This window comes from Saccoglossus kowalevskii, chromosome 4 (genome assembly GCF_978046115.1).
Source record: "Saccoglossus kowalevskii chromosome 4, keSacKowa6.1, whole genome shotgun sequence".
Classification (NCBI taxonomy): Eukaryota; Metazoa; Hemichordata; class Enteropneusta; family Harrimaniidae; genus Saccoglossus; species Saccoglossus kowalevskii.
In genome coordinates this window covers 42936722-42949629 of record NC_140644.1, presented here as the reverse complement: position 1 = coordinate 42949629, position 12908 = coordinate 42936722, and the positions used below count along the sequence as shown (strand labels likewise).

General features: G+C 40.1%; 1 protein-coding gene across 2 annotated transcripts in view; it reads left to right on the top strand.

Moving 5' to 3' along the window:
- The window catches only part of LOC100373657 (exosome complex component RRP43-like), a 39803-nt gene that overhangs the window by 13255 nt on the left and 13640 nt on the right, over nucleotides 1-12908 (top strand). For both annotated transcript variants that reach the window (XM_002733162.4, XM_085498148.1), the window contains 3 exons: nucleotides 3082-3127; nucleotides 3367-3472; nucleotides 7168-7213. In XM_002733162.4, coding sequence (XP_002733208.1) covers nucleotides 3082-3127; nucleotides 3367-3472; nucleotides 7168-7213 — 198 coding nt within the window. The remainder of the gene's footprint in view (nucleotides 1-3081; nucleotides 3128-3366; nucleotides 3473-7167; nucleotides 7214-12908) is intronic.

Genomic DNA, 12908 nt, shown 5'->3' with positions numbered 1-12908 from the left:
AATTAGCTAATTTGATATCTAAAGAACCACTCATTGGATTTTGATGAAACTTGTTACATAGATGCTCTGAACTTATGCGCAGATTTGATTAGTTTTTGGTAAAAGTCCGTGCATATTACTTACCTAATTTGCATAACAATTAGTCAATTTTCGTTTTATTCCACGGATACCTTAAGTACTAATCATCAGATTCCAATGAAATTTCGTACATAAATATCATATGACACTGCACAGACCTGATAGTTTTTAGGGTAATATCAGTACATATTAATTACCTAATTTGCATAATTAATTAATTTTCAGCTTTTGATATTTCAAGTAGTTAGCATTACATTTCAATAAAACTTGGTACATAGATACCCAAGGACTATGCAGAGACCTGATTAGTTTCAGGGTAAATAAATATGCATATTAACTATCTAATTTGCATAATTAATTGATTTTCAACTTTCACACTGATATCTCAAGTACTAATCATCACATTTCAATGAAACTTTGTACATGGATGCTATAGGACAATAGACAGACCCGATTAATTGTGGGTTAAAATCTGTAAATATTAATTACCTAATTTACATAATTAACCAATTCTAAGCTATCACACTCATATCTAATGTACTACAGTCAAAACTCGTTAGTACAAACTCGGTTACAACGAACCAACTGGGAAGTCCCGTTTGAAAATTCATTATCCCTATGGTAATTGACAACGCTTAGAACGAACTTGTTTATTACGAAAACCCGCTTAGTACGAATGGATTTTCTCTGAAAAAGAACATTTCATTCACTCAAGCAGCTGCGAAATCCTAAAACGAACCGCTAAATACGTGGTGTTACGCTTCCGCTGTTGGAAGTGGGCTTGAACTGTGCTGCATAAAATAAAAACAATGTAGCCATTGACTTGGCGCGAAAATCTTTTGTGTACGTGACTTCTAGTGTCTAGTCATTTTCGACGCCTTGCTGCTCAAGTTTTTAATTTTAAAATTCACAATAAAAAAGTGTGAAGCATGGACGCTGTAAATTTTAGATAAATTACGGCGACTATGAGTGAGATGCCAGTTTCTGTCCTGACTTCAAAATGTCAACAACTCGTGTCAAACGGCGTGCCTTGTCGTTGGACTGTAAAGTCCAAATGATCAAAGTGATTCAGTCGGGCATTCGTCATGGCGATGTCTGTCAAAAATTTGATGTTAAACCCAGTACACTGTCAATGATTTTAAAGAAAAAAATTTATGTTTTGAAGATGTTCGAACACATCAAAATTGAGCCGTGTCGGAAGCAAATGCGGATTTCAGCAGTCGACGATGTTGAGCAGGCATTGCTGAAATTGTTTACCAGTGCCTGTTCTATGAATGTCCCAATCAGCGGTCCTATCCTCCAGGGAAAGGCCGAAGATTTAGGACAGAAAATGAATCATGACGAATTCAAAGCCAGTAATGGCTGGCTGGAGAGATTCAAATCCCAACATGGTATCACGTTCAAATCCGTGTGCGGCGAAGCTGCTTCTGTCAGCGATGACATGGTTGATGACTGGGTAACGTTAACATTACCCGGTCTCATCGATGGCTACGCTCCCAGAGATATTTTTAATGCCGACGCTGGGTTATTATTCCGCCTGATGCCGGATAAAACATTATCATTCAAGAATGACGTATGGTCTGGAGGAAAGACAAGTAAAGAAAGATTGACTGTGATGCTTTGCGCAAATATGGATGGATCTGAAAAACTCAAGCCACTGGTCATCGGAAAATCAAAAAACCCTAGGTGTTTCAAAAACGTGAAATCCCTACCCGTCGATTACAAGGCAAACAAAAAAGCGTGGATGGTCAGCGATTCATCGAATGGCTACACAAACTGGACAAGAAGTACAAACGCCAGAAAAGAAAAATTTTCATGTTTGTCGACAACTGTCCCGCCCATCCAACTGTCAAAAACCTCAAAGCCATCAAACTCGTCTTTCTCCCGCCTAATACAACTTCGAAGCTGCAACCGATGGACCAGGGCGTGATTAGAAATTTCAAGTGTTTTTACCGCCAACGAGTAGTTCAGAGAATGTTGGTGAATCTTGATTCAGGTCAAACCCTACCCACGATCAATGTCAAAGATGCGATCGACATGCTTCATTTGTCCTGGCAAAAAGTTACCGATACCACCATTGCCAACTGCTTCAGAAAGGCGTCGTTTGTACATTCGCCAAATCCTGACGTGGAACAGGAAGCCAGCATTGCAGATCGTGGAGACATTACGACCGAATTACGCACTTATCTTCAGTCATGTGAAAATGTTGAAACTTTGATTTTTTAACAACTTTCAACTATCGAGGACATGCTGTTCACATCGATTTGTTCTGGTCGTCGTCAAACCAAAATTACCGACTTTTTAAAATAGCCATCCGTGTTAATAGCGAATTTTATTTTTTATGACTGAGAAATCATGAAACGAATACAATGAGTACCATGTGTGTTTGTGTATGCATACGTGACAAATTCAGTCGATCCAGCATGGACGTACTAAGAATTTCTTTATTCATTTATTTATACATGTACTTTGAATAATGAACAATACAATTGTATTTTCCATTTTAATATTATTTTAATAAACATGACAACGTTTATTTCAATACTACATGTATTTGTGTGTTTTTAATGTTTGGTCTAGTGTTTAAAATGGCGCCATAGTTTTGTTTACCCTGACTTATGGTAATTAGTTTGTTTCTGTAAAGCGCCCTCTAGTGGCGATCGGTTATTACGAACATCGGTCATAATGAACATATTCACCTGGGACCTTGATATTCGCACTAACGAGGTTTGACTGTAATTATTCCATTTCAATGAAACTTTGTACAAAAATGCTCTAGAACAATGTTTTCAATTACAAGTACAAGTAATTTCGAATTATTTTTAATGTCTCCAATACTTTCAGCACATGGGAGTTTTTTCTAAGCTTTCTTTGATTCAATCTTGAAACTCTATTCCTGACAAGAACTGATTTATTCATCACGTGCCGACTGACATTATTGAAACTTTCATTGTAAAACGTAATTTTATGTCTTCACTAATTGTCGTTATTTAATTTTTTTAGGAATTATGTACACCAACCAATGATGAACCAAAGAAGGGTTTTGTAGGTAAGTTGCATGACTGCCCCTTCTAGAGAACTTGATACCAATATATTTAACAGCGCCCTCTATGTCCAGATATACGTTTTCATCTGTTTTTTTGTTTATAATGAACTAAATTTGTGTATTGTATCACGTATCTGTTACCATTTGCCTTTTCAGGATCGAGATTTTGTCTAATTTGACAAATCATGATGCATTGTGGGTAACCGTAATTTCTAATGAAGTGAAATATTTTTGTTTCCTAGTGCCAAATGTTGACTTACCTCCACTATGTTCACCACGATTCCGTCCAGGACCGCCCAGTGAGCAAGCACAAGTTGTCAGTCAGTTTATTGCAGATGTCCTTAAAGAGTAAGTTGTCATCACTAAGTAACAAAATTGACCTGTCAGCATTTGCCTGCTATTGACCTGTCAGCATTTGCCTGCTATTGACCTGTCAGCATTTGCCTGCTATTGACCTGTCAATATTCACTACATTCAATTACCCACCATAGACTCCGGTCAGTCAAAATGACTATTTTGAACTGTAGGCATTGGACCAAACGCTACCTGGTCGGTGTGGTTACGGGGTCAGACTCCAAAGCGTGGAATGAGACCAAAATACCCCCCACCCTCTTTGTTCAGGGAATGGTGGGTGCAGTCTCGGAGCTTCGGAGTGCAATGAACCAGAGGGTTCAGATCAAGTCCGCTAGCCAGTTGGCCCTGCCAAGGGTAAGCGGAGGGCACCCCAAGCACAGAAAACACAACACCCTAGGGCGTTGTCCGCTAGCCAGAGTCAGCCTGGTGGTAACCGCTCATACCCTTCCACGGGAGGGAAGAGTAGCGGTGCACCCCAGGGAGGAAAGGGTGAGGGAGGTGGTGGTGGTGACTCCTCACCCTACTCGGGTGGTCATCTACCCCAGCAGCGAGGGAAGCGTGTTTGACGCTTACCTTTGCGACCAGGGGGACAGGCATGTGTTCGGCGAGTGTCCAGGTCACAACTTAATGACTACTTTAGGCCTTGGGGAAACTCACCTCATGGGAAAAGAGAGCACCACCCCTCGCAACTGCCAAACCCATGGTCACATATCCCTGTCGTACACAGATTGCGCCGATGCTGTTAGGTTTGGAAACAGCGGGTGACCGATCCCTAGACCTTTCCAGGCGGTGACATCCTGTTACGGGGTACCGCTGAAATCTCCATCTCCCCTGTCAGTGTCTCCCCTATTGGGCACTGCCAGGGGACTCCCACAATGCGGAAGCAATCAGGCAGGAAGTAGCAGTTTGCTGGAAAAGGGCGCTAAGCACAGGGTAGATCAGCCGGCATTAAGTCAAGGCTTCTACCCAAATGTGTTTGTAGTACCAAATCTACAGGTGGCGGGCGTCCAGTTCTGGACCTAGGCAGACTGAATCAGTACGTGCTCCTCGATCGGTTCCACATGGAGACACCATTCAGGGTTCTTCTCTCCATCCATCGTTTCGACTGGCTAGCCCCACTAGACTATGCGGGGTCTATCTGCACATCCCGATGCACCCAGCGAGTTGCCATCTCCTTCGAATCGCCCAGCTGGGCCAAGTATTCAAAATTTGGGTGCCCCCCGTTCGGGTTATGCACAGTGCCCTACGTGTTCACCAGAGTGATGAAACAGGTAGTGCTGCTGCTTCACCAAATGTCGGTACACCTCAAGCCATACCTAGATGACTGGTTACTTCACAACCCGGACAAGGGGTTAATAGCCAAACACGTTAGACTAACACAGGATTTACTTCACCAGTTGGGCTTCAGTAAATCGGCAAGTCCCATCTCGACCCAATGCGCAGTTGGTGTTCCTGGGCATGGAGTTTGACACAGAGGTAAGGTTTGTATAGCTATTTCAAGCGTATTGCTTAGCGCTGGGCAGCCTAGCTGAATGCCTAGTCAGTGTCCCTCCGAAAACTAATGCAGATCATCGGAATGATGACCTCGGTTCAAAGGGTGGTTCCCCAGGACGCACTATGCAGCCGCCCGGTATAACGTTTGTTGTTACAACACCTAACTCTCCTAGAATTAGATAGGCAGGTTTGATCTCGGACCAAGTGAAGGAAGCCCTGCCCTGGTGGTCATCATTGGCTAAGCCCAAGGACCCACTTAGTTGTGTATGCCTTCCCCCTAGTTTACCATGCACTGGAGAAAACTTCGACAGGTGCACACCTGCATATTGTCATCGGTCACACCCAATTGGCCAAGCAAGGCCTAGTTTCCACTTCTGTGAGAAATGCTAGTCGAAACACCAGTAGTGCTTCCGGACTTACTGGACCTGCTGTCCTAACCGGACGGCGCACTGCCAACGAGCCCAGCAGGTATCACTTACATGCATAGAGGCTCTCAGTAGACCTGCACATACGTAAGCTTTATCTGAGCGGGCTGCCAACGTTCTGGCCAGGACGAACAGGGATGCTGTCTACATTTCTAGATTGCGAGCATACACTGATTGGTGTAGCGGAAGGGAGATTGATCCATACCATCCCTCTATTGGCCAGGTAGCAGGCTCCTTCGTCCACTTGTTTGACGAAGTGGGTTTGTCCCACGCAGCGATCGTTGGCTACAGGTCGGCCTTGCCCCCCCCCCCCCCCCACCATTGAGAATGTGCGGGAACAAAACTAGCCGATTTTCCTATTATTAGGAAACTATTTACTGCTTTCCAGACGCCGAGACCCCATACAAGGGAACCGCCCAACTGGGTCGGTTGTGTTGTCTGTCTAAGCAGACCGCCCTTTTAGAGCCTCTCTAATCAGCACCACTCAAATTTGTTGACGTGGAAAATAGTCTTCCTACTGGCCCTCGCCTCAGGTAGGCATCGGCCAGAGCTGGGGGCATTGTCCTTCTTGAATGATGTACCGACATTATGGACAATAAAGTTGTGCTAAAGACACGAATCGGGTTTCTCGCCAAGAACCAAAACCCCAGGACACGATCCTCACCCGATCGGCATCCCCCAACTGTCAAATTTTGTTGGCCGGTCAGGAGGAATTGCTTCTCTGGCTGGTTGGAGCACGGAGTTGCTACCAAACCGTACTAAGGATTCAGAACGGGGTGCCAGGCACATGTCTTTGTACTATGGCCCAGGCAGGCAGGATAGGCCAGCCTCCACAACTTCCATAACCAGGTGGTTTACTGCGACTGTATTAGAGGTCTATACTTTAACTAATACTTTAACTTCCTCGACACAGAGCTTGCAGAGACATCAAGTACGAGCACATGAGGTCTGTGCGATTGCTAACTCACTAGTGCTAGCGTCAGCCCCCCCCCCCCCCCCTCTCGAGCACACACAGAGGGCAGGCTTCTGGAGAACGCAGACCGTTTTTATCAACTACCACCAAAGAGACACCGAATCCATTGAGGAGGGTCTCTTTAGGTTGGGTCCCATCCTAGCTGGTCAGACTTGGTTTGCTGACCCAGCTCGAACGACTACAAGGGTCCCTGCGTTTGAGTGATTATTGTAGAGTGTTTCATCCCGGACTGGGAAAAGACTCTCATCATTTTTCTGTTTGCTCGGAAAACCCGCCACCTATCGGCGTCTGACTCTGCCTACAGTTCAAAATAGTCAATTTGACTGACCGGAGTCTATGGTGGGTAATTGAACGTAGTGAATTTAGGCAGAGGGTTCTCCAAACCGGCCTATTCACATAGTTCATACCCACCATAGACCCCCCAACAACCCCACTCTTTCCGTAGCGTTGGTCTAAGTCCTTGAGGCAGAGAGAAAGGAACCAGAGTGATTAGCCAGCCGTAATGGCCCCGCTATATGGCCTCAGTCACGTGGTTCGTGATGTAAGGGAAAGAAATTTAGGGTCATGGCGCTTCCCCTGTTCTAGATTCTATCTCTTCGTCATTTTGACTGACCGGAGTCTATGGTGAGTATGAACTATGTGAATAGGCGAGTTCGGAGAACCCTCTGCCTAAATTTACATCATGTAGTAGTTCTGCTATTGACCTGTCAATATTTGCATCATGTTGTAATTCTGCTTTTAGCTTATATTAGTACCATTATGTTTAATAATTTAGTATATTTTTCAATTTTATTCAGTTCAAAGATGGTGAATCATGAAGATTTGTGCATTGCTGAGGGAAAGGTAAAATACAAGTAGAATGTATGTAGCAATTTTCTATGACTTGAGAGATGTGCACATGTATGCATTTCTCATTTAAAATACTATTGTTGAAAGTGATTTTTTTCCGCAATATATATATATAATATTCCCTCAATGCACTTGCATAATAAAGTATTGAATATCTAGTGGCCACCTAGATTGGCTTTCTTTATATCTATGCATCTTACCACTTTGACTGTGTATTCTGTATGTATAGCACCCTCTATAGTTGACTATTACCGTATTTATCCGGGTATAAGCCCAGGGTCTTGAACATGGAAAATTGCCCAAAAGAAGGGGTGGGCGTTTGCCAGGAGATCCCCGGCAAAAAAAACGAAAGTTCGCGAAAATTGACAACACGCAGTTCGAACTGCGGCAGGGAATAGAATGGCAAATGAAAACATGCAACGGAAATAAATGAACAATATGCAACACTAGAAGTAGAACGAAAATAATGTATTGCTTATAATGTGACAAATAAACCATCGAAAAATCGACAGTGTGGAATCATTTGAATTAGGATTTTCCCGCCAACAAACACGGCCAATACGCGTGAACTCAAAATGAATTAAAATTTCAGGGGTTAAACTGCGTAAAATGATTTCCGGTCTCGACAAATTACGAATCAACCGTCATACAAGATCAATAATAATTTACAAATTTACACAGTAAAAATTATAAAAATTCATAGCTGTTTGAAAAAATTTCTCAGATCTTTATTTGTACGTTCATTGCCATCTTCGTCAAACTCAAAACCCTCAAAGTCCAAGTCGGCGTCACTGTAGCCGTCGAACAAAATCCCTACAACTTATTCCTGAAGTTCGTCGATATCGTCCCACACAATTTGAACTTAGCACTTTTAATCCACGGATTTCGCAGTCTGTCAGCTTGGCACTTTTCATTCATGTCTAATCATAATAAAGAGACAAGAAAAATGGGGTCGCTCTGCTGCGATGGCACACGATGCTTTTGTTTACAGTCTAGCAATTATCTTTGACCTTTATGCATCTGCTTTTTTGATTGGCTAATAATGACATCACTACTAGTATTTCATCATAAAGGTCAAATTGTGACATTGCTTTTTTATCAGACTCGACGCTTATTAATCACGGTGAAAGTTATCATTCAGCAAGTTCCGGCGGTTGGAATGTCTCACTATATGGATATCGCGGTGGACTTGAAATAGGAAGTTTTTTTTTATCCAACGACAGAAGAATGTTTTCATGACGGTGATGAAAGATGGTAAAAAAGTTGGCAGTCTTCGGCGTGAAATTGCAAAATTGCTGACCCCAGTTAGGGATTCGCAAGATGCTACAAAATATTTTATAAAGCCAAAATAACGTGATTTCAACCACTCTCTCAGGTACGGGTTGCTACAATATTGCAACATTGGTTTCATTGTCGACGGCGCTAAAGCCGAACAAGTGCGACATTTGCCTAGCGGCTCTCCTTATACGATTTGCCTGAATCGTTTCTCAGGAAGCACAAACCAAACATATTTCAAAAAGAGAACTACCGTTTTTGCTTTAATATATATTTTTATAGACTTGCTGACTGTTATGATTCAGAACGCGCTGCCCTGAAGGCAGAAAGCTGTCACAGCTATTTTGCGTTCACCCCTTGTTTTACGCAATTAACAATTTTTATAAGTATCGCGACAGACTTCATGAAATTCAACTGTTAATACAACCACAGTCAACGAATAGAAAATAGTTTTTTTTTTTTGTGTGTAGAAAAAGACCCCCTGGGCGTGTGCCCGGATATGACCTCAACTTCTTTATTGTGTCAAAAGTGGGGGGTGGGCGTTTGTCCAGGCATAGGCTCTTACCCAGATAAGTATGGTAGTTAATAGTTCCATGATTCCATTCCATTCATGCATTTCTCAGAAAGTGACGGTGCTCAAGAGCTAGCCTACTTTTTGAGTTTGGCAGTATTTCCATGGCTGTTTATCCAATATATGTATAAATAAAAACCCTTAACTATATGACACCAGTAGCAGTATTCATTCAAGGCCAATAAGCCATATTCCACTCTCTGCGAAATCTCGTGTGACCAAGCTTTATGTCCTTAGCAACCTGTTTTGATCACGTGACACAGGTCAAGCTTTCACCTAGAGACAGTGGCAGTGCCATTGTTCACTCTATTGTATTCCGTTCACACAACAATATCGACTGTACAAAAGCGCAAGTTAAACGCTGCTCTTACGGTGAACGCAAAAGCGATTCTCGATTTCATCTAAAGTATTACACGAATGTTGTCTTTTTTACACATGTTCCAAAACCAAAAACACAACATGAGAAATGTGATCGGTGGATCAGTGCCTGTTCTCGTGCCTATGACTTTGAAAGACACTGGATCACACAAGACACTTACAGTACTCTACCACGTTAGCACCCAGTGTCTTCACACAGAAAATCATGATCTTTTAAGGGGTGGGCGCATACCCGAGCACCCCCTCGGGAAAGAGTGCAAATGACAATTTGAATTCATCATGTGACAGATTGAGGGGATATTGAGGAAAATAAAATTATGAAATTAATTGTGTCGTCATTGAAAGAAGAAACAGAAATAGTCACAAAAAATATGCACATTTTATTAAATATTAATTACGTACCACCCAAATTTACAAGGTTAAAAATATTATAGAGTTTTGGAACACGGTCTGAAGCTTGCCCTGTCTGATGTGGCCGACAACCGTTGTCAGGGTATCTCATGGGATCTCGCAGTGAGCGGAATATCCACTATTTGACTGTTTATTCTTTATGTATAACGCCCCCTATAGATGACTGTCAGTTAATAGTTTACTCATCCATAATATTTATATCATTGTTTATATTCCTGATAATTTAGTCTTGGCTTCTTTTAAATCATTCCATGCACTTTGACTGTGTAAAGATATATTTCATGTGGTACATATATGTAGGTAAAGGGGTCGTCCATAACCTATTGTATATGTCGTAAACAGATTTCCCTACACAGCTTACATGTATGTCTCATGGGAAAATAATGCTTGTATAATATTTCACAAACACTCTATTTTGTTGAAAGAGCATTTAGATCTGTGCTTAGTTTGTAAGACGCATTAGCAGATTGCTTGGTTGATAGAATTAAGTAGTCTTACCGCAGGGTGTTCTTATCAGCAGGGTACACATGCTTTGTATCAGGCATTGTGCTTGTCTACTTTTTTGACTCCCATGTGCGAAGCACAAAGAGGGAGTCTTTGCAGTTAGTGTGTCTGTATGTATGTGTGTGTGTGTGTGTGTGTGTGTGTGTGTGTGTGTGTGTGTGTGTGTGTGTGTATGTGTGTACTTGGATTGCTATATGTTGCGAGGACAAAAATACAGATATATAGCTACTTCCGAGGACATACACACCTTCCGAGGACCTTTTTCATAGTCCTCGGAAAACATAATTTATATTAATAGTTAATTCGATTATTAATACGTTTTGCGTAGCTTAGGTTTAGTATCGGGGGAAGGTATGGTTCACGTTATATTAATATTAATATAATTATACCATACCTTACCCCGATACTAAACCTAAGCTTCGCAAACATTTCTATGTTCAGTCACGGGATATTCAACTCTTGTTTAATTAAACTTAATTAAAATGCAATTCTCCATTGTATTGCATTGTAATTGAGTTTAATTAAACTCCAATTAAAACGCAACCCTATATAGGAACGCATTTTAATCGAGTTCATATCGCAACTATATTAAAAGTTAATTCAACTATATTAAAAGTTAATCCAATGAAGTCCTCGGAACATATAGCAACACAAGTATGTGTGTGTGTGTGTGTGTGTGTGTGTGTGTGTGTGTGTGTGTGTGTGTGTGTGTGTGTGTGTATGTATGTGTGTCCGTCTGTTCCACTGATATCTCAAGAACCATACATCAGTTTTTGATGAAACTTGGTGCATAGATGCTCTGGGCTAATGCGCAGATTTGATTAGGTTTTGGGTAAAAATCTGTGCAATATTAATTACCTAATTTGCATAATGATTAGTCAATTTTCGGTTTTTCCACTGATATCTCAAGTACTAATCATCACATTTCAATAAAACTTGGTACATAGATGTCATAGGACACTGCACAGACCTGATAGTTTTTAGGGTAATATGAGTACATATAATTACCTAATTTGCATAATTAATTAATTTTCAGCTTTTGGTATATCAAGTAGTAATCATCATATTTCAATGAAATTTGGTACATAGATCTTCTAGGATTATGCAGAGACCCGATTAGTTTTTAGGGTAATATGAGTACATATTAATTACCTAATTTGCATAATTAATTTTCAACTTCTGATATTTCAAGTAGTATTCATCACATTTCAAATGACACTTGGTACATAGATGTCATAGGACACTGCACAGACCTGATAGTTTTTAGGGTAATATCAGTATATATTAATTAGCTAATTTGCATAATTAATTAATTTTCAGCTTTCGATATTTCAAGTAGTAATCATCACATTTCAATGAAATTTGGTACATAGATGTCATAGGACACTGCACAGACCTGATAGTTTTTTGGGTAATATCAGTATATATTAATTAGCTAATTTGCATAATTAATTAATTTTCAGCTTTTGATATTTCAAGAGTAATCATCACATTTCAATGAAATTTGGTACATAGATGTCATATGACACTGCACAGACCTGATAGTTTTTAAGGTAATATGAGGACATATTAATTACCTAATTTGCATAATTAATTAATTTTCAGCTTTTGATATTTCAAGTAGTAATCATCACATTTCAATGACACTTGGTACATAGATGTCATAGGACACTGCACAGACCTGATAGTTTTTAGGGTAATACGAGTACATATTAATTACCTAATTAGCATAATTAATTAATTTTTAGCTTTTGATATTTCAAGTAGTAATCATCACATTTCAATGAAATTTGGTACATAGACATCATAGGACACTGCACAGACCTGATAGTTTTAGGCTAATATCAGTATATATTAATTAGCTAATTTGCATAATTAATTAATTTTCAGCTTTTGATATTTCAAGTAGTAATCATCACATTTCAATGACACTTGGTACATAGATGTCATAGGACACTGCACAGACCTGATAGTTTTTAGGGTAATATCAGTATATATTAATTAGCTAATTTGCATAATTAATTAATTTTCAGCTTTTGATATTTCAAGTAGTAATCATCACATTTCAATGACACTTGGTACATAGATGTCATAGGACACTGCACAGACCTGATAGTTTTTAGGGTAATATCAGTATATATTAATTAGCTAATTTGCATAATTAATTAATTTTCAGCTTTTGATATTTCAAGTAGTAATCATCACATTTCAATGACACTTGGTACATAGATGTCATAGGACACTGCACAGACCTGATAGTTTTTAGGGTAATATGAGTACATATTAATTACCTAATTTGCATAATTAATTAATTTTCAGCTTTTGGTATATCAAGTAGTAATCATCATATTTCTATGAGACTTGCTACATAGATCTTCTAGGATTATGCAGAGACCTGATTAGTTTTAATTGGATATTAATTACCTAATTTGCATAATGTTCCATTGATATATAAAGAACCACAAATTGGATTTTAATGAAACTTTTAAAGAGAACTATGCAGAGACCCAATTAGTTTTTGGTAAATATTTATGCTTATTAATCACCTAA